The 22178-nt window shown below is 45.2% G+C and overlaps 1 protein-coding gene across 7 annotated transcripts in view; it reads right to left on the bottom strand.

The window, feature by feature from the left end:
* The window catches only part of IFT172 (intraflagellar transport 172), a 43194-nt gene that overhangs the window by 14503 nt on the left and 6513 nt on the right, over positions 1 to 22178 (bottom strand). For 2 of the 7 annotated variants that reach the window (XM_035568221.2, XM_035568222.2), the window contains exons 9-30: positions 22012 to 22135; positions 20630 to 20725; positions 19572 to 19733; positions 17718 to 17771; positions 17016 to 17119; positions 16229 to 16314; positions 15614 to 15726; positions 12514 to 12681; positions 11992 to 12128; positions 11432 to 11539; positions 9949 to 10033; positions 9529 to 9621; positions 8266 to 8343; positions 7131 to 7379; positions 4490 to 4568; positions 3961 to 4081; positions 3371 to 3515; positions 3208 to 3297; positions 2693 to 2790; positions 1529 to 1664; positions 1333 to 1449; positions 250 to 392 (exon numbers count right to left, since the gene is read on the bottom strand). In XM_035568221.2, coding sequence (XP_035424114.1) covers positions 250 to 392; positions 1333 to 1449; positions 1529 to 1664; positions 2693 to 2790; positions 3208 to 3297; positions 3371 to 3515; positions 3961 to 4081; positions 4490 to 4568; positions 7131 to 7379; positions 8266 to 8343; positions 9529 to 9621; positions 9949 to 10033; positions 11432 to 11539; positions 11992 to 12128; positions 12514 to 12681; positions 15614 to 15726; positions 16229 to 16314; positions 17016 to 17119; positions 17718 to 17771; positions 19572 to 19733; positions 20630 to 20725; positions 22012 to 22135 — 2586 coding nt within the window. Of the gene's footprint in view, positions 1 to 249; positions 393 to 1332; positions 1450 to 1528; positions 1665 to 2692; positions 2791 to 3207; positions 3298 to 3370; positions 3516 to 3960; positions 4082 to 4489; positions 4569 to 7130; positions 7380 to 8265; positions 8344 to 9528; positions 9622 to 9948; positions 10034 to 11431; positions 11540 to 11991; positions 12129 to 12513; positions 12682 to 15613; positions 15727 to 16228; positions 16315 to 17015; positions 17120 to 17717; positions 17772 to 19571; positions 19734 to 20629; positions 20726 to 20795; positions 21989 to 22011; positions 22136 to 22178 lie in introns of those variants that run through there. The other 5 variants (XM_035568225.2, XM_035568223.2, XM_035568226.2 and 2 more) reach the window with 3 other exon arrangements.

Below are 22178 nucleotides of genomic sequence, written 5' to 3'. Positions count from 1 at the left end.
TTTGCCTGTCCTGCTCAGACCTGACATTCATGAGACTAACAGGTGGACAAGACTTCTCTGTTAACTCCTCTGTGCCGAGGACAGAGTGTGAGGACTTGCAGGGTGGGGGCAAGGAGAAGAGCAGGGGGAAGACATGCCATATCCTGGACCTGCAGCTATCACATGCATAACATTATTTATCCTGGGCCATTCCATCTTTCTTGGCTCAAGCAGGTGGGAGAGAAACACTGGGTTGATAGACCTGCTTACCCACTGTCTGCTGCATGGTCAATGGCCATCTCCAGAAGTCCAAATTTACTGAGGAGTTTCACAGCTGCCTCTCCACCCAGGCTCTTTGCCCACATATAGGCCACGTGCTTATAGGAGTTTGTCCCACCATGTGCCTTGGCCACCTATCAAAAGCAAAGAAAGTGGAAAAACCCAATGCATCCATTTCTGTTTCAGCAGGCTGAGCCAGGACTCCCCTTCTATATAAAGCCTGTTCTCTTGAGGGAGCACCAAGACCAATTGTTCTCTCCTAAAGAACCCTTTTGTAGCTCCACTGGACTGGAGAGAGTGAGACAAAAGCTTACATGGTAAGAAAGGAAGAGGCTTCTGCCTCCTCAGCATAGCCCATATTTCTTTTGGAAGCAGTGTTGCAGGGGCTGATACAGAGTGACAGAACAGTATCTCTGAGGTACAAGGCTGGAGGCTGGAGAAGAGAAGGTTCTGGGGAGACCTTATTGCAGCCTTTCAATACTTAAAGGGGGACTTATAAAAAAGATAGACTTTTTACAAGGGCATGTAGTGATTGAACAAGGGGTAATGGTTTTAAACTGAAAGAGAGTAGATTTAGATCAGATATAAGGAATAAATTCTTCACTATGAGTGTGACGAGGAACTGGAACAGGTTGCCCAGAGAAGCTGTGGATACCCGCTGGAAGTGTTCAAGATCAGGCTGAATGGGGCTTTGGGCAACCTGACCTAATGAAAGATGTCCCTCTCCATGGCAGGGGGATTGGAAAGGATGATCTTTAAGGTCCCTTCCAATCCAAACCATTCTATAATTCTATGAACACTGCGCAGGGGTTAGTAGTGGAGCAGTACCTGGAGGAAGGCAGTGCTGCAGAGTGGCTAGGGGGTCAAGGCCTGCTTTTGGGGTGCAATGCTGCAGAGCAGTTAGAGGCAGAGCAGTGGCACGAGGGCATCCAGTACTGCACCACATTATGAAGCTAGATAGCGTGTGCCAATTCTTCACATTTTGTGGTGAATATAGACAGGGCAGTTCCTACCAGGATCCTGCAGGCAAAGTCTGATCTCTGTGTGGTGGGATAGCTGTGAAGTGTTTATTACCCTGTAGGCTTCCTCCCACATGTCATTCACTCTGTACATGTTTACTGTGGCCTTCCAGTCCTTAGCTTCTAGGTAATGGTACTCAGCCTCCTGTAAACGTCCCTCTGCCTCCAGCTCCTGCAAATTGAGGAAATAAATTAGTGACGCTCTTGTCTCTACTTGGCCTAGCTGATCCTCTGCCATGAGATACACTCACCTTGCCCAGGTGTAGGTGTGTATCACTGAGTAAGTCCTTGTGGTACCTGGCTACCAAGCAAACCATCTCATCATACATCTTACACTTCTTGTACATAGTGATGGCCAAATCAGGTTCATCCACAGTGATATACAGCCTGGGAATGCAAGCACATTTGAATGACTCAACTGATGGCATGACCAGTGCCTGCATTCTCTCTGCATCCTGCCCAGCTGGGACTGCATCCTGGGCACAATATCAGAAGGCATGACTGGAGGACTGTGACTGCGGGAATGATAAACTCCCAGACAACTCTAAACTTGTGCAGGATTTGCTGCTTCAACTGGATGCATATAAGTCTACGGGGCCTGACGGAATTCAGCCCAGGCTACTCAAAGAGCTGGCTGATGTCATCACAAGACAATTATTTTTCAATGGTCTTGGGAATCTGAGAGGTCCTAGTTGTCTGAAAGATGACAAATGTCCCAGTTTCCAAGAAGGGCAAGAAAGAAGAACCTGGTAATTACAGGCCTGTCAGTCTCAATTCAGTGCCTTGTAAAAGTCTGGAGAAGATTATTCTGGGAGTTATTGAAAACACTTGAAATGCAACGTAGTAACTGGTCATCGCCAACATGGGTTCAGGAGTGGAAAGTACTGTTCAACAAACTTAATTTCCTTTTATGACAATGTTATCCACCTAGTTGACCAAGGGAAGCCAGTTGATGTAATCTTTCTGGATTTCAGCATAGATTTTGATACTGTCTCTCACAGTTTCCTTCTGGACAAAATGTCTAGCATACAGCAAGACAAATACATAATATGATGAGTGAACAACTGGCTGACTGGTCAGGCTCAAATGTTACATCAGGCTGGCAGCCAGTCACTAGCTCCATTTTAGGGCCAGTTCTTTTTAATGACTTGGATGCAGGACTCAAATGTATACTGAGTATGTCTGCATATGACCCTAAATTGGGAGGAGCTGTTGTCTCCTATGAGGGCTGAGAGGCCTTGCAGAGAGATCTTGACAAATTAGAGGGCTGAGCAATCACCAACCGCATGAAATTTAACAAGAGCAAGTGCTGGATTCTGCATCTGGGACAGGACAACCCTAGATATATGTACAAAATGGGACACAAGAGGCTGGAGAGCAGCTCTATAGAAAGGGATCTGGGAGTTGATGCTCACCTCTCTGCTTCTTTGAACTTGCCCTGCTTCTCCATCTCTTGGGCCTGGGTTATGTAGAGAACAGATACATCTTCCTGGCTCATACACTTGATTGCCAGCTGCCAAAAGAAACACACGTTGGATGAACTACAGCACACTGCACAGTAATTTCTTGACACAGAGTAGATAAGGAGAAAATGAATCTTATTCCCACTACGAACAGGTGTATATGCTATATGCTCTGTAGAGAATTGGTTGTCATTTGTCACGGTGATCAAAGTACACAGGACCAAGCCCCTTGGAGAGTACTATTTGTGTCACAGGTGGAACCATATAGGACTGCTGATGTAAAGTGGGGCACACACATAGGTTGTGAATACCACAGACTGATTTCCTAATAGCTGCCAGGTGCCCCTACACTGATCGTTTAGGATAAGTGCTTGTTGATCAAGTGTTGGCACACAAGGCCACTTCCTGATGAATTACAATTCACAAAGTGGGGTGAGGTCCACAGAAGCTTTGGCTTCTGACTTTACCTTATGAGCTTGTTCCCAGAGCCCAGCCTGTGTGTACATGTCAATGGCATCCTTGGTTTGGTCTCCTTTGATGTACAGTTCCTCTGCAACCTGTGGGAGAGATGACCATGGCCAGCAGTCCCAAGGGATATAGAGCAGCAATGATTGCACGATGTGGCCTCACCTGATACTCCTGTAGCGCTGCATAGTGCTGGGCAATCTTGGGATAATATTTGGCTGCTGTTTGTTTGTCCTGCAAGTCCAAAATGTAGATGGCCTTCTTCCACTGACGGGCTCCCAAGGCTGCCTCAATGGCCTTAATGGAGCACCTAGCATCAGAAACGTAACTGTTTACAGACAGCCATCAGTCATCTGCTCCAGCTGAGCTAAGCCAGGGAGACCAAAGTGGTCTGCTGCTTGATTCTTCTTCCCAGGGTAGAGCAAGAAGGACCTGAATAGCTTCACAGCAGAGAAAAAAGCAGCCCACAAGAGGCATGAGACCAAAGGTCTGGAACACCAGCAAAGCTAGGGGAAAGAGTGAAGAACTAGGACAGTGGGGAAGAGTAATCAGGGCTGACAGACCCTGGGAGAAATATGGTAAGGAATCCATGGCTGGGCCAGCAGAGACTGCATATAAGCACCAGGGGCAGTGGCAAAGTGGGGTCAAAGGGGCTTACTCAGGCTTTTTACCCTGATGACTTAAGCAAACCGTATCAACTTCATAGCCTGCCAGGTTATACTGCTGCTGGTTATACAGCCATCACATGCCCCCACCTGGCTTCGATATAATGGTTAATGGCAGCATCCAGCTGTTTCTGCTGCACCAGATGGTCTCCCCATGCCTCCTCCAGCTTCACAACTTCTGCAGGAAATGCCAGGCGAGCCAACTCCACTGCTGTAAGGGGACATGATAGCTGTTATGCTGAATCCATCAAGGAAGCAGAACTGTGTCAAACATGGGCCTTGGATGGGGGTGTGTGTGGAGGAGGGGGATGGTGACCCGTCTAATCTGCTCCAGCTTCAATGGGCTACCCAGCAATCTGGATCAAACCCATGCTGGTACAATGCCTTGGGGAACCCATGCATGATCAATGCCTTGGGGAAGAGGATCCTGTTGCGGGGCTGTGTGTGCAGATGCGACTATGTGACAATACATACATTGAATGAGGCGGTATGTGGAAGCTTTAAAGCAACTAGGCAACTCTGAGCTCCAGGGCAATAGCTCGTTCTGCCAACAGGCCAGAATACCCAGGCTTCTGCTGGGAAAAAGGTGTGTGTGTTGGAAACATATTTAGCACAGTACCTTTCAGAAAGGCACTGCCCTTGCAGTAGCACTCCAGAGCCTTCCGTGGGTTCCCAACCTTCTCAAATAGGTCTCCAGCCTAATGACAAACACAAGCTGCCAGTTTCCAGAGCCACTGTCTCCCCACAGCATCCTCCCTACCACCCCCATGTACAGAGCTGTCAGTCTTGCCAGAATAGACCTTGCCACACAGACTTCTCCATCAGCTATGCCTTCCCCACTAACCAAGACCATGGGAATAAAGGGGACTTCCAGGAAAGAGTGCATGTGCTGAGATCATTGTTCTCTCTGCTGAACCCCACACCCCAAGGGTTTATCTGGGGTACCACCTACTAACAAGATCTATTTCTGAGACAACTTCTCCTCTCTGCAAAGTGGCTGATGCAGCAACAGCTTTTTCTATGACCATGGTCCCTAGGAGCTCTGCTATGCAAATGATCATACAGGAGCCCTGGGCAAGAGTAGGGAAGGGGAAAGCTCAGTCTCTTGCAGAAGGTTTTTTCCTGTAGGGTGGCAGCCAACAGGGTAGGATGTCTCAGAGTTTGCAAAAGTTAAAACACAATTGCATTGGCTTTAGGTGGCAAGGTTTTAGTAGTGGGGGTGCTACAAGGGTGGCCTCTGTGAGACGAGTCCAGAAGCTGCCCCATGATTGAGAAGAGCCAGTTCCAGCCGGCTCCAAGAGGGACCCACTGCTGGCCAAAAATGAGCCAATGAATGATGCTGGTTGCACCTCTATGAGAGCACACTGAAGAAATTAAAAAAAAAAAAAAAAAAAAAAAAAAAACCACAACCATCTGTGCAACAGCATCTGGGAGAGAGGAGTGAGAAAATGTAGAGAGGAACAACACTGCAGACACCAAGGTCAGTGAAGAAGGAGGTACTCCAAGCACCAGAGCAGAAGTTCCTTTGTGGCCGTGGAGAGGACCATGGTGGAGCAGGCTGTCCCCCTGCAGCCCATGGCGTACCATGGCAGAGCAGATCTCCATGCTGCAGCCCATAGAGAAGCCCACAGTGGAACAGGTGAATATGGCCTGAAGGAGGCTGCAGCCCATGGAGAGCCCTTGCTGGAGCAGACTCCTGGCTGAAACTGCAGACCATGGAGAGTAGCCCGTGCAGGAGCATGTGATCTGGTGGGTGCTGCTGCCCATGGGGGACCCATGCTGGAGCAGTCCATTCCTGAAGGATGGAACCCCACAGTATGGACCCATATTGGAGCAATTCTTGAAGAACTGCAGTCTATGGGAAGCACATGTAGGATCAGTTTGGGAATGACTGCATCCTGTGGAAGGGATCCTCTGCAGGAGCAGGGGAAGAGAATGAAGACGAAGGAGTGGCAGATGACAAAATGTTATGGACTGACCGTAACCCCCATTCCCTGTTCCTCTGCACTGCTTGGGGGGAGAAGGTAGAGGAGGTGGATGGGGGAAAGGTGGTTTTAGTTTGCTTTTAGTGCTTCACTGCTCTAGTCTGTTAGTAATAGGCAATAAATTATATTCTCCCTACGTAGAGTCTGATTTGCCCGTGATTGTAATTGGTGAGTGACCCCCTGTCCTTATCTCAACCCTTGAGCCTTTTTCTACTGTATTTTCTCCCCCTCTCCCTTTGAGGAGGAGGCATGAGAAAATAGGTGTGGTGGAGATTAGCTGCCCATCAGTTTGAAACCACCACAATAATGTAAGAAAGGTCAGTGGCTAAAGCACATGTCTAGGTAAAGTTTACAAGAACAGAACAAGCATACACCAGCCTTTCATCTATTATATCTATCTCCAACAATCTGCATTGTAGAGGCTTCCTGAGTTCAGGTCATGATGCCACCATATCATCATATTTAATGGCTTTTTACAGATTCTACCTTCATGAATTGTCTCATCACTTTTGGACCATTCATACTTTTGGTAAAACAAACAAACAAACAGAAAACAACAAAAACCACCTTGCAGCTATGAGTTCGACAGTTACGTTTTCACCTGAAGGCTTAAGAAAAGGTAACAGGTTTGGAAAAGCACAAATTTCTCTAGGGTGAAAATGAAATGGTCAGAAAATGCCCAAGGTTAAATAAGACTGAAGAAATGTAATTGAAGCAAAGCACATAAAGTAGGCAAGCAAAATAAGTGCTTTTTTCACACAACACATAGGTGGAACTGGATAACTCAGTCAACATTGTAGATCCAAAAGTACAGACGGTTAAAATAATAATTTGACAAGCTCATGGAAGCAAAATCCATCAAGATTAAACATAAAAATAAAAATTTGAGTTCAGGTACAGTATAGTCTGCGAACTGCTAGTAGCCATGAAAGTACACTATGGGAAGTATCAGCATATATTTGCCTTCTTTGTTCTTTATACTTCTTTCTCAAGCATCTGCAGAGGCGACTGTTGGCCCTGATACCATACTGTATACTGGTCTCAGACCCAGCATTGCTTTCTTATATTAGCATAGTTATGCGTTATATGAAAAACTGTTCTAAAAGGGTCACCTAATGATAAGTAGTTACCAATTTCTTGTGTTACCAGATATAGAGACAAAGAATTATACCTGCTACATTCCTGCTCAATGCTCGTGTATCTCAGAGAAGCAAAGGACAGGATAAGAGCTTTGACACTACTAAGGAAGAAGGCCCGATGGGGTGGACCACTCACCTGTTCATACAGTTCCCCTCTGATCAGTGCTGTTGAGATCCTGTTGATGACATCCCCATTGGTCATGAGCTCATCCCTGCTCATGGCCAGCCGTGCTGCCTTAGCTGGCAGCCCTGCCCGCAGGTATAAGCTGATGGCTGCCAGGTAGTCTCCATGTCCCTCTTGGACCTCCCCAGCCTTCTCTTCTTGCTGGGTGTCCAGCAGCCACTGGTAGTAACCCCGACGTAGCTTATCCAGCATCGGGTGTCCCTGTTGAGAAATTGATCACTGGTTGAGATCACTGGTTGACCTGAGCAAAGGCAAAATATTGTTCTATTCCTCCTGCAGGCTCTGAACAGCTCATGACACCAGACTTCTCCCTGCTCAAATATACTACGCAACTGCAGTTAGCAGGAACCACAATGTGAGTCCTGTATACCTCTGCATCAACCATTGTTTTCTGAAGCCCTGGCTATTCCTAAACCGAAGTAGCTTTTTTCCCTCACTATTCACTGAGGTCTGTAATACCATCACTGCAACCTCCCTTTACATTTCTCTTTTATCATCTTAAGACATTCCCTGCTATTTTATTCCTTGACTGTCAGATGCATGATCATGAAGAACACACTAGTTTTATTCCTGTGCCTTGTCTTGTGGGCAAGTCTGGCTACCATAATCCTTCCTGAACTGCATCTCTGATGCACACTGGCCCTCTAGCCATATCATGCTGTACTCTAGAAAATAAAAGCACCTATTTGGTGTTGGACCAAAGATCTGTTTATCCCCAAACCATGTCTTTTGCCATTCTTAACAGCTGCCTTTCTGATCTCTGAACTTGCTATTTCTTAGGGGCATCAATTCTTATTTAGCACTGCAATTAAGTCTCTCCACACCCAAGCCTCCATTCTTGTGCCTTGTCCTCCTGATTCTATGATGTGTTCTGGACTGTCTGATGGCATGGCACCTTCCCCTTTTTAGTGAAGCGAATCAGATGGTGGACCTTCAGGGCAGGCTCAGAGTCTCTTTGGGAGCCTCTCCAAGCAGATATCAAGTCCTGATAAGCCAGGTGAAGAGCACCTAGATCATCATTGGATTCCAAACCAGGAGACTTACCAAGCAAGCCCAAACCACAGTTTGGTGAAGCTATATTCTGTACCTTGGCCTCCGCGACTACAATGCACTCATCCCACATGTGCAGCTCCTGGTACATGTCCATGGCCTCCTCTGTAGCATTCTGTGTTAAAGAGCGAAGTGGGAACCTGAAGGGTCCGTTAGCAGACATACTGCCATTGAAGTCTCACAACAGATGCAGGTTAGATGTGCAGAAACCACGTGCACAAGTGAACCATCCCTTTTACATGAATATTGAACCTCCCTCATCCTCTTTCTGTACCTCAGGGCAATCACAAAATCATAGAATGGTTTGGGTTGGAAGGGACCTTAAAGATCATCTAATTCCAACCCCCTTGCCATGGGCAGGAACGCACTCCACTAGACCAGGTTGCTCACAGCCCCGTCTAACCTGGCCTTGTACACTTCCAGGGATGGGGCATTGTCCTGGCTTCAGTTAGGACAGAGTTAATTTTCCTCCTAGTAGCTGGTAGGGTGCTATGTTTTGGATTAGGATGAGAAGAGTGCTGATAACATGCTGATGTTTTAATTGTTGTAGAGCAGTGCTTACACCAAGACAAGGACTTTTCAGCTTCTCGCTCTGTCCTGCCAGCGGGCAGGCTAGGGGTGCAGCAGGAGCTGGGAGGGGACAGACCCAGGACAGCTGACCCAAACTGGCCAAAGGGGTATTCCATACCATCTGACGTCATGCTAAACATAAATATATAGGGGTGGCTAGCTGGGGTGAGGGGGCCGGCTGCTCAGGGATAGGTTGGGCATCAGTCAGCAGGTGGTGAGCAATTGCATTATGCATCACTTGTTTTGTACATGTTATTATTAGTAGTACTATTATCATTATTATTATTGTTATTATTATTTTCCTGTCTTAATGAACTGTCTTTATCTCAACCCACAGGCTTCACTTTCCCGTTTCTCTCCTCCATCCCAGAGAGGGAGGGGGAGCGAACGGCTGTGTGGTGTTTAGCTGCCGACCGGGTTAAAACACAACAGGCATCCGCAGCTTTTCTGGGCAACCTGTTCCAGTGCCTCACCACCCTCACAATTAAGAATTTCTTCCTTATATCTAATCTAAATCTACCCTCTTTTTGTTTAAAGGCATTACTCCCCGTCCTATCACTATATTTCCTGACAAATCCTACACTTTGGAACGAGGAGTATCTCCCTCTATTCCAGGGTAAAAACTTTTATCCCAGAAAAAAAAATCTTCCTTCTCTCTTTAATACCAGGGCACAAATCTCCCTGCTCAGAAATAAGTGAAACCTTTTCTGCTCCTGGTTTCTCTACTCACCTGTTCCAGGAAGATCATCTCTGCCAGCTTGTAGTTCTTGTCTAGCATGGCCAAGCGGGCACGCACCAGGTAATGGTCTGTACCATCCCCACCCTGCAGACAGTCACAGTTAGCTCAGTTGGTTTCTTGGGTGAAAGAACAGGCTCTGGATATGGTATAAGGGAGGTGATTGCAGGTGGGGGTCTTTGTCATTACAGAAACTAAGAAGACAGAAGTGAGAAGACGGGAGTAGTACAGTACACAATGTTTAGCCAGAAGAGGGATCTGACAGGCCTGGATGAAGGATTAGGTCAGCAGATTCTACATGATCATGTCCTAGTCTGCAGCAGCATAATGGGGGGCATGGACACAGAAGATAATGTGTATGCAAGTGTTTACAGGGAGGTGACTGCCCTGAACAGCAGAAAAGGTTTGACTCACATGCTCTTGAGCTGCCTGGTCAGCAATAGCATTGGTTTCATGCAGAAATCGAGCCTTTGCCATATTGCCCAGAGCTGCAAAGCACCTGGGAAGATGGGAAGAACAAAGCAATTAGTCACTAACGGGTTTGTTGGCACCTTTGGTTCAAGACAAGAAAATCAGAACCTGGGCAGCAGACCACACAGTGCAAGCTGGAGAGGTGAGTAGCCCTGCTTCAAGAGAAGGATTTTGTTAAGAACCATGTTCAGATGTGCCCTCTAGTCCAGCTCCATGGAAGAAGCCATAGGCATGACCATAGTCCATGCGTCACTTCCCTACACTTCACAGATCCTCTGAGTTTGTCGGTAAAGTTTAATATCTTTATCAATGACAGAGACAGTGCGATTGAGTGCAGCCTCAGCAAGTTTGCAGACAACACCAAGGTGAGTGGTGCAGTTGATACAATAGAAGGAAGGGATGCCATCCAAAGGGACCTGGACAGGCTAGAAAAGTGGGCCCATGTGAACCTAATGAGGTTCAATAAGTCTAAGTGCAAGGTGCTGCAGCTGGGTCAGGGCAATCCCAGACTTGAGTACAGACTGGGGGAAGAGCTCATTGAGAGCAGCCTTGTTGAGAAGGTCTTGAGGGTTCTGGTGGATGAAAAGCCAGCAGTGTGCGCTGGCAGCCCAGAAGGCCAACTGCATCCTGGGCTGCAGCAACAGAGAAGTGGGCAGCAGGTCTAGGGAGGTGATTGTCACCCCCTACTCTGCTCTTTTGAGCCCCCACTTGGAGTACTGCATCCAGGTCTGGGGCCCCCAGCACAAGAAGGATGTTGGTCTTTCCACAAAGATTATTAGAGGGCTGGAGCACCTCTCCTATGAAGAAAGGCTGAGAGACCTGGGGATGTTCAGCCTAAAGAAGAGAAGGCTCCGGGGTGACCTCATTGCAGCTTTTCAGTACTTAAAGGGGGCTTATAAAAAAAGAGAGCAACTTTTTGCTCAATCAGAGAACGATAGGACAAGGGGGAATGGTTTTAAACTACAGTATGGGAGATTTAGATTAGACGTTAGGAGGAAATTCTTCACTCAGAGGGTGGTGAGGCACTGGAACAGGTTGCCCAGAGAGGCTGTGGATGCCACATCCCTGGAGGTGTTCAAGACCAGGTTGGATGAGGCCCTGGGCGACCTGATCTGGTGGGTGCCATCCCTGACCATGGTAGGGGGGTTGGAACTATATGATCTTTAAGGTCCCTTCCAAACTGAGCCATTCTGTGATTCTATGATCTGATAGACATAGAATCATAGAATGGCTCGGTTTGGAAGGAACCTTAAAGATTATTATTACCCTAAAGTCATTGCCTGGAATAGAGAACACTTCATTCTCCAATGCAGTGAATTTTCCAGGCCATGCAAAAAGTCACATCTTCAGTTAAATTCTGGTTTCTGTGAGGGATCCAGCAAAGAGAGTGTTTAGGCCAGAAAGATGTTATAGCTTTTTTCTGTACCTCTCTGCAATGTGCAGCTGTCTGGCTTCCAAAGCCAGTCTGCTTAGGGTCTTCCACATGGCTTCCGTCTCTGTTGACATTTCTAGTGTCTCCAAAAATGCAGTGGCCCTTGAGGCAAAGAGATATGCAGACTTTCAGTAACAGAACAGAAGAGCTCTCTGATGAAAATCCTAGTCTGAGACCAGAGCTTCCTAAGAGTTCCCAAGAGTTGCACTGAAAACACACAGGTGTGACAAGTTTTGAAGACTGTATAAAAACAAGGCCTGACGTATCAGGGAAAAATTCTCAAGTGGGATCGGTTTGTGAAATTTTCTTCCCTGGTCAATTTTAAATACAGGTAACAACATCAGCCCTGCCCAGGTGGCCATCATAACTGCTTTGGACAGTCAGTTTTTATTCCGCATAGCTCCTGAGAGTTTCCATGAAACAGTGTCACTGTCACTGGAGGGGCAGCAGCATAGAAAGTCATGCTGGTGTTAAGTCATAGACTGCTGACCCTCAGATGCATGCTAAGTAAAGTGGGGCACCTGCTATAACCATATAGCTTACCTATCACTTACCTGTGATAATCCCCATCATCAATGGCAGTTCCAAACTCTATGAGACCTTCATCTAGGGTGTAGGACACAGTGTTCACCCCTTCAGATACGATCACTTCAGTCTTTCCATCATTCCGTTCCAAGTCTACGATATCTCCCTAAAAAGAGTACCAGTTATCAACACTCCCATGTTCTTCTAGAGTATGTAGGGGTAGTACGGATGTGAAGACAGCACTGTGGCAACCCTGCATGACTGAAGTTCTGCTGGATGAGCTCACACCTAGCAGACATTGTCACTATCACACTACAGAGAATGAAAAAGCCACTGAGCAGCTCCTCCTATCTCCAGGTTCTGCCAGAAATACCTGCCACAGAGCATTTCTGGCAGTGCAATATGAAACAGGTGAGCTCATATTTTGCCCAGGAGAAACTGGCAGTTCCCTTCTGTCTTCTCTTCTGAAATCTGCCATCCTGCATATTCCCACATACATGAACAATTAGTATAGAAATTCATGGAGGAAATCAAAGTCTTCAGATTTTTACCTTCAGAGGAAACATGGTGACTCGCTCCGGAGCATCAATGTTATACCAAATGCAGAGGTTGTTTCTGCTCTGCGCCACCACCACATCACTGCCTGGAACCCACTGTACATAGGAGCAATAGTTCAAAATGGTAGTCTTGGTGCTGCTTTCAACATCATAGAGCTGCAACTAGATGAGGAAAGAGGAGAAAAAGGCTCAGCATGGCTCATGGCTGGGCTACTAGCTTATATGAACATGGTAGGAACATCTGAGCAAGCATCTTGTAAACAGGTATTACCAACCAAGAATCAAACATTTTCCAAGATATGTAGCTCAAACTTCCACACGGTTATTATTTATATATGTTACTATCGAAGACTTAAGATCTTTTTTAACTCTTGCTATATTTCAGGCAGCATGCTCAGATCCTGACCTCCTTATTGCTAAGTTCATAAATATATAAAACAGAGTATGTTCTGTGCTACTTCAGCACCCTCTTGGTTGTACAGCTGCAATAGGAGAATGGTCTCTTAAGTCCTTCATGCAACCAGACTGAAGGACCAAGAAGGGCCTTCCTCTGCAGCTCTGGGCTGACCTGTCCATCCTAGGTAAAGTCTTATTGCAAGAACTGTTGCCAATAAGCTGAAAGGACGTTGCCCTGAAACAAACTTGGCACTTTGGAAGGTATAACCTGACACATGGCATAACAAAGGTGTATAATGCCTTGTAACTTAAAGTCTTGGGCTGTGTTTGCTCCTTCTCATAATTGGCTTCACATGGTAAAGATGCAAAAAAGAAAAGATAATTGTGTTGAGCCTTATGACATACCAGTAGAAGAGAACAAGAAAGAAGCTTTTTCAGTCTGTACTAAACTGATTGGAGGGAGATACAGGGACATAAGTTTAGGAGAATCATGGTACTGTCTGATTTAGGCTGGTGGCAGTATGTAGCCTGTTGAGAGAGCCCAGAGAGGTTGCGGATGCCCCACTGAGAGCCTGTTGAGAGAGCCCAGAGAGGTTGTGGGATGCCCCATCCCTGGAAGTATTCAAGGCGAGGCTGGATGTGGCTCTGGGCAGCCTGCTCTAGTGGTTGGCAACCCTGCCCAGAGCAGGGGGGTTGAAACTAGATGATCTTTAAGGTCCTTTTCAACCCAGGCCATTCTACGATTCTATGAGAGGCCTGAAAAGCAGACAGATGACGTTTCAGCAATCTTTACAACTCTGAGATTCTTGTTGAGAGAGTAAATTATAAAGCCCAAATATAAACTGAACAAGAATGTAGAAATAAATATAAAACATTATGTTGCTGGGAAAGTTCTCCCATCTCACATGGTAGGACATACAGCCTTGTGGAAATGTATATATCACTCACAAATAGAAGCCTGTTTCATCCAATGCAGCCTGCAGTCATATTAGTACCTTTCTGAAGAGTATTAGTGCAACAAAGAACAAACATAAGCCCTTCCTATCAGCAGTGATTCAGTCTCCTTTATACTGAAGCTCTTTCTTGACTGATACTTTTATGAACATGTAAAATTAGTATTTTAATGAGCTGCAGACATGGAATAATCCTTCTGAGAGTTAAGAGCATCTTGATTACAAAGGCACTCTAATGCTGATGCAGGCATTAGATTTTTTTGCAAATCCATGTTGGGCTGCTCCTCCTATTTCTCTGGAATCACAAAGTACTTGTAGGAGTCCCTCTTCAACTATCATTTTTGTGTAAGAAAGCCTACCTCTAGCACAACCCTGTGAGAAATGTCTGTGTGGTAATGAGGTTGTGAGGTGCCAGATGTATGCACTGGAAACTTTGGCTACAAAGTTGAGCACTCTGGTCTGATAAGCTTGGCAGCAATGAATCAGACTGTATGTGAGTGATAACAAGCAGACAGATAATTAAGTGGAGATCTGTGGTTCCTAGGCAAGAAAGTATATTCGCACCCCCTAAAATCTATGATGCAGTCTTAGGGGTCAAGCCGCCAAAAATGACAAAGCAGGAGCAGCTCAGTGAAGAAGCCAGGGGCTCCTGTCTGAAACGAGGGATGAATTCAAGAGTTTCATCTGAGAGGAAGGATTACAACACCTATGCATGTATGAACATAATACCTCATCCATCCTTGGACTAAGGAGAGAGGTACGGCCAACATGGAAATATTCTACTGCAGACTGACAGTCTCCAGGGATGTGAACGTGAACTCTGGAGCAATCAAAACCATCTTGGGATGAGCTGCAGTGCTATGGCTGGGACCTGCCACAGCATCTGGGATACCTGCATAGAAATTCTGGACATGAATTACATCATTGTCAATAAGGTCATGTGTTCTTCTCAGGGCACTTGTTACAAGATGAACAAATGAAGCGAAGCAGTCAGAAAGCCTTACATTCGTAACAATGAAGAAGGCTTCACTGTGAGCTGGGTAGAACTGTAACACAATTGATAAATACATCTTCTTGCCTGCTGTGGTGAGGTTTTTCATCTGTATCTGTACAAATAAACTAAACACACCTAGAACATTATGTGAGTATCTGCACATTAGAATCTGTAGTGTGAAACTGTTATGATTTTGAGCGTAGTTTTGTCCTGGGTTTAGTAATACTCTCCCACACAACATTCAATCACAAGCCAAAGGCCACACTGGACATGCCATTTGGTTGTGACCAGGCTGTTTTAGAGAATTAGAGTTCATCTTACAGACATAAGCCAAGCTGTTGCAGAGAACACCTTTTTTAAATTGACATGTTAAGTGCAACATTAGGGTCCTCATCCTGAGATTCACCCACTTGCCTCCATCTCACAGACAAAGAGTCTATTGTGAGAAACAAAGTTATGTTTTTGCAATAGAAGGTGTTTTTGCACACTATGACCTGTATTTTAAGGATTGATGAGAAGGAGGAAGATGTCAAGTAACTTTAGAGTTAGCTATGACTGAAAACCAAACAGGCAATGCTGCCAACTCATGCAATCTGTACATGGTCTGTCTTTCTTAAAGGAATAGTCAAAAAATCATGAGAAATTCACATGTGTTTCTCATCTCCTTTCCCTGCACTCATGCATATTTGTCTTTACTTCTCCCCCGGTGTGCCACATTGCCACACCCCCCCCCAGATGCGCCTGGCCTTACCCTCATCTTCTTGTCCCTGAAGAGTAGTTTGTGGCCTGTTTCATTCAGCTCCAGCCAATCAATCTTGCTGTCATGGCTAATACTGCCAGCATTGTAGCTACCTACAAGGTCCACTTGGGAAGGAAAAAGAAGAAACTGTAAGTATCTAAAGGTGATGAACATTCAATGCTGTCCCATGGGGATCAGGTACTTGGGACCTAAATACAGCAGGACCCATGGGCAAACACACTGTGACACGAAAAGCAGACTGCACTGAAATTTTATCTTGGTGCCTTATCAACAGCAGTAACTCCTTCCACCCTCCTGTGAGTATGCACAGGTCACAGACAGTGCAAGCAGCAATATCATCATGCTGAACTGCATAGAATGTTGGATTTGGTACGCAGTCAAAGCTGCCCCACAGCTGTGCCCACACCAGGCAGCTAACCTGCCAAAAGCAGGGCAGCCTGGTGTCTAGTAATCTGCTGACAGGCAGAATGAATGTGAAGGGGGCCTTCAGCAATCTGCTACCTAGTAGAGTGAATACAAAGAGGGCCTTCATGGATATGCTTGGCACAGTAAGTGCAAAGGGATCAGTCAAGCTACAAAATACAGGGGAGGGGTGTTTACATTCACCTGTTGCTATGGTCTTGATGTCTATCAAATAAGCCAGTCTCTTGTTCTCCTCCACGCCCCTCTGCCGTCTCTCATTGATACGGACACTATAATTTGAAAGGAATGATTACTGTTACCTTTAATGCTCTCTAAATTCACAGGACTGAATCCCATCTTCCCCTTGCCAGACTTACTTGCAATTCCCCTAAGCACATGGAGCCTCTTGTAGTTTTCTGACCTGTGACCCTTGCACAATACCTATGGCTGCTTCAAATGGAAACAAAGCTTCTGATTCACGGCTTCATTCCAGAAGCTGCCCCTTTGGAATCAGGGTTTCCAATAGCAAATTAGTTATGATAATTCCACCCCTGAGCAGACCATGATCTTCCCTTCTCTCCTCTTGAATTAGAGAAGGGAGTATGGTATTTCAGAAAGACAGAGGAGGTCCCACTCACATCTAGAGTCACCAGTAATGCTGGAATAGTGTCAGCTGGATACAGAGATGTCTGAGCAGATAAACAGGTTCTTCTTCAGGCAATAGTCAAGTCAGGCTTCAATAAGCACACAGCAGAGGAAAATGGGCTCTTGTGCTTCTAAAACTTTAGAACCATCAATTGTAACAGAACAATTAAACCCCATCATTGGTTACTGCCAGAATAAGATAACTCAGGAAACTTTCAGCAATGTGCCATCAGGTCCCAGAGTCTGGGAGCTGTGTTTTACAGAGTGGTTAGCTTCCAAGTATATGTATCTGAGATCACTTCCACAAAATGCCTGTACTGGCCACACATGCGGGTGTGACACTCACCTGACAAGATGAGGGCTCATGAACTCTGTGCGGACAGACCCCAAGATGTCATTATTTCCATATTCCACCAGTGTCAACTCCCCTGCATTAAAGATCATGCAGACCTGTAGGAGAAAGGGGAATGCACTCTTACAGAAAAGCCAGGAAAGCACTAATACCTACCAGTGAGGTGAGCAGAAAAGGACTCTACTACACACAAGTCTAAATTTAAACCCAATGGGATGAGCAAGGATCTGTTCTTGTCTTCCTGTTTTGACTGCCAGCTTTTCCTGATGACTGGGGATTTTAGTCCTGGCTCTATCAGTCTTTCAGGAAGAGCCAAGCTGTCACCTGGAGAGCTATACAGTTGACACATCAGCTTCTCCAAATCTCCCTGCCTTGCCAGAAAGCGAAGGATTCCAGGTAGTTAACACATCCTGTTTTCTGTACCTCCAACATCCTCTCTGGCTATTGCTCTTTTATTGCTCCTCTCCCCTGCATGGTTTTGACTTATACAGTCCTCGTATTGGATTTGCTTTGTACCTTGACATATGGAAAAGGCAAGTATGGGGAGGAAGCAAATCAGGATGTATATTGAGAAGTTAAGTGCAGGAAACAGTTGAAAAACAGGACTTTCCAGAAAAGTGGTTGACACTTTTTCTGCCAGTGCACACACTGCTTTACTCACCATTCATGAGTAGCATCCTGTCCCATCCAACTTACATTTTCATTGTCGAAGAAGAACTTCTCATTTCCTCCAGACCCTTGCCAGGCTACCTAAGATGCAATAGCATGGCGTGAGCAGTCAAGGTTGACAGCTTTTGCAGGGGACTAGGTTGCAGGCATTGTGGTCTGTGGTTCAGCTCTCAACTCCCAGGACAGATAGCAAGAACTACACCGCACAGGGGATCATATACCAGCAGCCCAGCTATCAGCACTGTTGTTCAGTCATTACCAGCCTGCAAGTTCCCGACTTCCCTCTCATTTTTTTGACTACCTCTGCTTCAGAGTGCTCTTCTCTTTGTGTAGCATTTGTTTGGCCTCTGAACAAAAGCTATGTGTATGACCAATGTACATGACCCTCTAGCCTATTTTTTCACAGCATCTCTCCACCTTCCTCCAGACTAACTTCAATATAAAAAGTATCCCCAAAACAACTTTGCCTCAGTAAATCTTCTGCACAGAATCAGTGCTACCATTTGTGGGGATAGAATCTCCACACTACATGTAGCTGAAATTGTTCTCTTTTGTATCCTTGTGTGGGGTCATGTTAGCAATGACTGGTCACCATAGTGTCTGTGATGGACTGGCTGATCCGGAATTTGAGAACAGCTCAGAACACTGGGTAATGCAATAGTTACTGTAATGACAACAGGCAAGTGGTCAGAGAGGCAGAAAAACGAAAGCCAAGGCTGCAGCTGTCCTTTTTCCTCGAGCAAGAGCTAAAAGTCACTGCTTCAACAAAGCTCCAGTGAGACAGCAAGATGATAAACAGACTACTCACAACCGTATTCTTTATAAGAAATCATTATAGCAAGTGAAACAAAAAGTCCTCTGTGTAGTATGATATAGAGATTTAATCTGACCAGGTTTTCAGTTGGATTACCAAGCAGCAGTATCTTCCAACTTGAATCTATAGTCAGGAACTACTGCTTCCAGCTAGACTGATTAGCAGCACATCATTGGCTGATTAGAAGTGTATACCTATGCAAACAAAACAAAAATATCCTGGGGTCTAGTTAATGCTTTTGCCAGACACTAGCCTACTGTCCAGGTTTTCCTGGATTGGCACACAGTTTTATCACTCTGCACAGCATGAGGCTCAGGGTGTTGGACAGTTTTGTCTGGATTGTTCTGTACTGGCATAAGCTGAGGTACTGCAGTCATGAATGGAGATTTTTTTAAAAGAAAAAGCACAGTAAGATCCAAACATTCACATCTGGAATGTGCAAATGTGTAGATGTACAGCATACAGTTTTGCCCTCCACCCCTCTACCCTTCCCCCACCCCACCCCCGGTACAAAACACTGAAGATGTTGATAAACGGGAAGAAACTCAGCAGAGGGCCATCAAGGTGTTTGGGGCTGGAGCACTTGCACTCTGAGGCTGAAGGAATTGTGCTTCCTCAGCTTGGAGAAGGGAGGCCTTAGGAGACATCTAAGAAGCCATGTTTTTTTTTTTTTTTTCAGGTACACAATGGAAAGGTGAAGAATGGTCATAAATTAGAACAGATGAGATTCCAGTATAACATAGAATAAATAAAAAAGTTTTAAAAAAAGGAAAAAAAACTTTTCCCCCCCAAGGACAGTAAAGCATTGGACCAGAGGAACTGTGGTATCTCCATCCTTGAAGGTTTTCAATACCTGCCTGGATAAAGCCTGAGACATCACACCTGAATTTAACGTTGACCCTCCTTTGGGTAAGAGGTTTTGATAAGAGACATCCCAAGGTCCCTTCCAATCTGAATTACTCTGATTCTTTGAAAAAAAAACGTATTGTTCCTATGCAGAAAACATATTCTGTGACTTGCAAAGCTAAGCATTTGATACTCTTGAAATGTCATAGATTTTCCATTACCTCACTGAGCTTGTTGGAGCTGATGTCACCCAGCAGTAATGTGTCTGAGGTATGGGCCACCAGATATCTGTCTTTCCCTAAGATCTTCACCTCATCAATCTCATAACCATAGTGGGATTTTAACACAACACGAGTTCCTGTTGAGAGGTTCTTCACAATGACCTACAGAATGTGAGAAAAATATGAGGCCCTCTTTCCAAGCACAGAGGAAGAACACAGACTTCTTGCCCTATGGAAGACTATATAACGGATGATATTTGGGTATTTAGATATTCCTTCACATCATTTCACTCTGTTTTTTAAAGAAACCTTACCATTCCTTTTGTATTGGACAACCACTGTAGTAGAAGTGTGGGACTCACTTCCACCATTTAGAAGTTTCTAGCCTAACTGTAGGACTCCTCAGGCTCCCAAGAATGACTCATCCTTTAGGAGTTCTGCTCTCTTGCCACTGACTAGAGAGGGGCGCCTAGACCACTAGTGCACCCTTACTACCTGATTTGAACCAGGTAAAGCTGACTGAAATTAAACCACTTAAGGAGCCTGTATTTCACACTGTACCCCACACAAATTCACAAGCTAGGAAATAAACTCCATTGTCTTTCCTTCTATCAAATTTCCATCCAGACTTGACCCTGTCCCTGGACCTTGACCCTGTCCCTAAGACCTTCCCAACAAGTTCCTACAGACAAACCATAGGTGCAAATGTGTACCTAAAATACTTTGGTAACCTGCTGTGCCGATTTTGATGCATATTTTTCAAGGAAGCAAATAACTGCTTTGAAGGAGGGAGGGAATGAGGTAAACAGACTCAGAGAAATACATCATCGCTCTTAACTCTTTCAAGTATAGTTGTATTGAGGCTGAAGCTCACTACTATAGAATTTACAGTGTTCTCTCAGCTGATTGGCTGAGAAAATCTGAATGGCTGGAACAAGGACTGGAAACAGATTATGGACAGGAAAGAAGACGATGGCACCAAGAATTCCAAACATGTCTAGTTTTAGTGAACATCTCATTTTCACCAAAAGACATTACCTTATTGTATATCCTCTTACCTGGCTTGGTCCCACATACGTCATTTCAAATTTATTTTTGTAAATGCTTCTGCGAAGACAGCAGTCAAATTGTTCAACTCCTCCACACAGAGTACCCTGGGGAAACAAACACACTGCACACAGTTAATGAATTCTTATAAGGAGAGGTATTCCAGACCCTACTCACATGACCAGGATCAGAGGTGTGACAGAAACCCACAGGTACTGGATCCTCTGAAGAATGTGGCTGAAGCCCCCAGGTACATAAGGACCGGCCCTATCTTGACTTTCTTGAGAGAACAGGAAAACTGAAAAGTACTTAGAGAAACTGAGCTTACCAAATCCTGGCAAATACATGGTAGAGGAAGAGAAGGGGTTAAAAATCACCTTTGTCCTCATCTTCCCCATTATCCCTCTTCATTTCCCACTTTATAACATCCCCACTCCTTTCACTACTCATCTATCCCTTACCCTCTTCCCCTTCTCTGTAAGTATTTGTTCCTATTCAATTAATTCTCTGAAAGTATTTTAAGGATTCTTGATTTTGTTGAACATAAAAAGATGCAAAAACTATCAAAAAAAGTTGTAGATAGCAATCTCTTTAAAACTCTTTAAATTATGTAGGGAACTATTTCGCTTAATACAGAAACATTTAAAGAAAGATTAATTTAAAGAGCTTTAAAGAGTTAATTAACTTAATACAGAAAGGCAGACCAAGGTCCATAGGCTGGAAGTAGGAAAAAGACAACTCTGAACTGAAAATGTAGCACATAAAGTATAAGAAACAGTTCAGTTTTTCTGGATGGAAAGGATGCTCATGAGACTGCTCTAGAGAAGCTATGCTGACCTTATTATGCTTCTGTCAAGAAATGGGGACTGTTGCTGCCAATGAGCCATTACACAAACATCGATGATGTTTTCCAGGTTCATTGTACATATCAGAATCACAGAATGGTTAAGGCTGGAAGGAACCTCTGAGGTCAACTGGTCCAAACCCCTGCTCAAGCAAGGGATATCTAGAGCAGGTTGTCTAGGACCATGTCCAGATGGCTGTTGAAGATCTCCAAGGAGGAAGATTCCACAACCCCCCTGGGCAACCTATTCCATTGCTCAGTCACCTGCCCAGTAAAGAAGTGTTTCCTGATGTTCAGATGGAAACTCTTTGTGTTTTGGTTTGTGCCCACTGCCTCTTCTCCTGGCACTGGGTACACTGCACACCTGAATTCAGCAGTGTCCCTTGCACAACATCTCAGCCTAGGCATCCTGCATCACATTTCTAGGTGACAGTGTGCCTTCTCTCATGTGCCCTCTCTGTACCACATCATTTCATTCTCAGGAGAATGCATGAGACTATGCCTGGTGTGTGACTCATGGGCTCAGGGCTGCTAACTGATTATACAAACCACACAGATCCTCGAACCATCCCTCTTCCATGCTAGAGCTGTGATGGTGTAGAGGTAAGCTATTTCTTTGGGTTTGGCTTCCTCCCAGACACCACGGCGTGGGCTCCAGTTCAAAACCCTTAACCTGTGAGAACAGATGAAAAACATGAAGAAATGCTCATGGTTGA

This window comes from Cygnus atratus, chromosome 3, assembly GCF_013377495.2.
Source record: "Cygnus atratus isolate AKBS03 ecotype Queensland, Australia chromosome 3, CAtr_DNAZoo_HiC_assembly, whole genome shotgun sequence".
NCBI lineage: Eukaryota > Metazoa > Chordata > Aves > Anseriformes > Anatidae > Cygnus > Cygnus atratus.
Note: the sequence above shows the minus strand (reverse complement) of the source record. Positions and strands in the feature narration are given on the sequence as shown.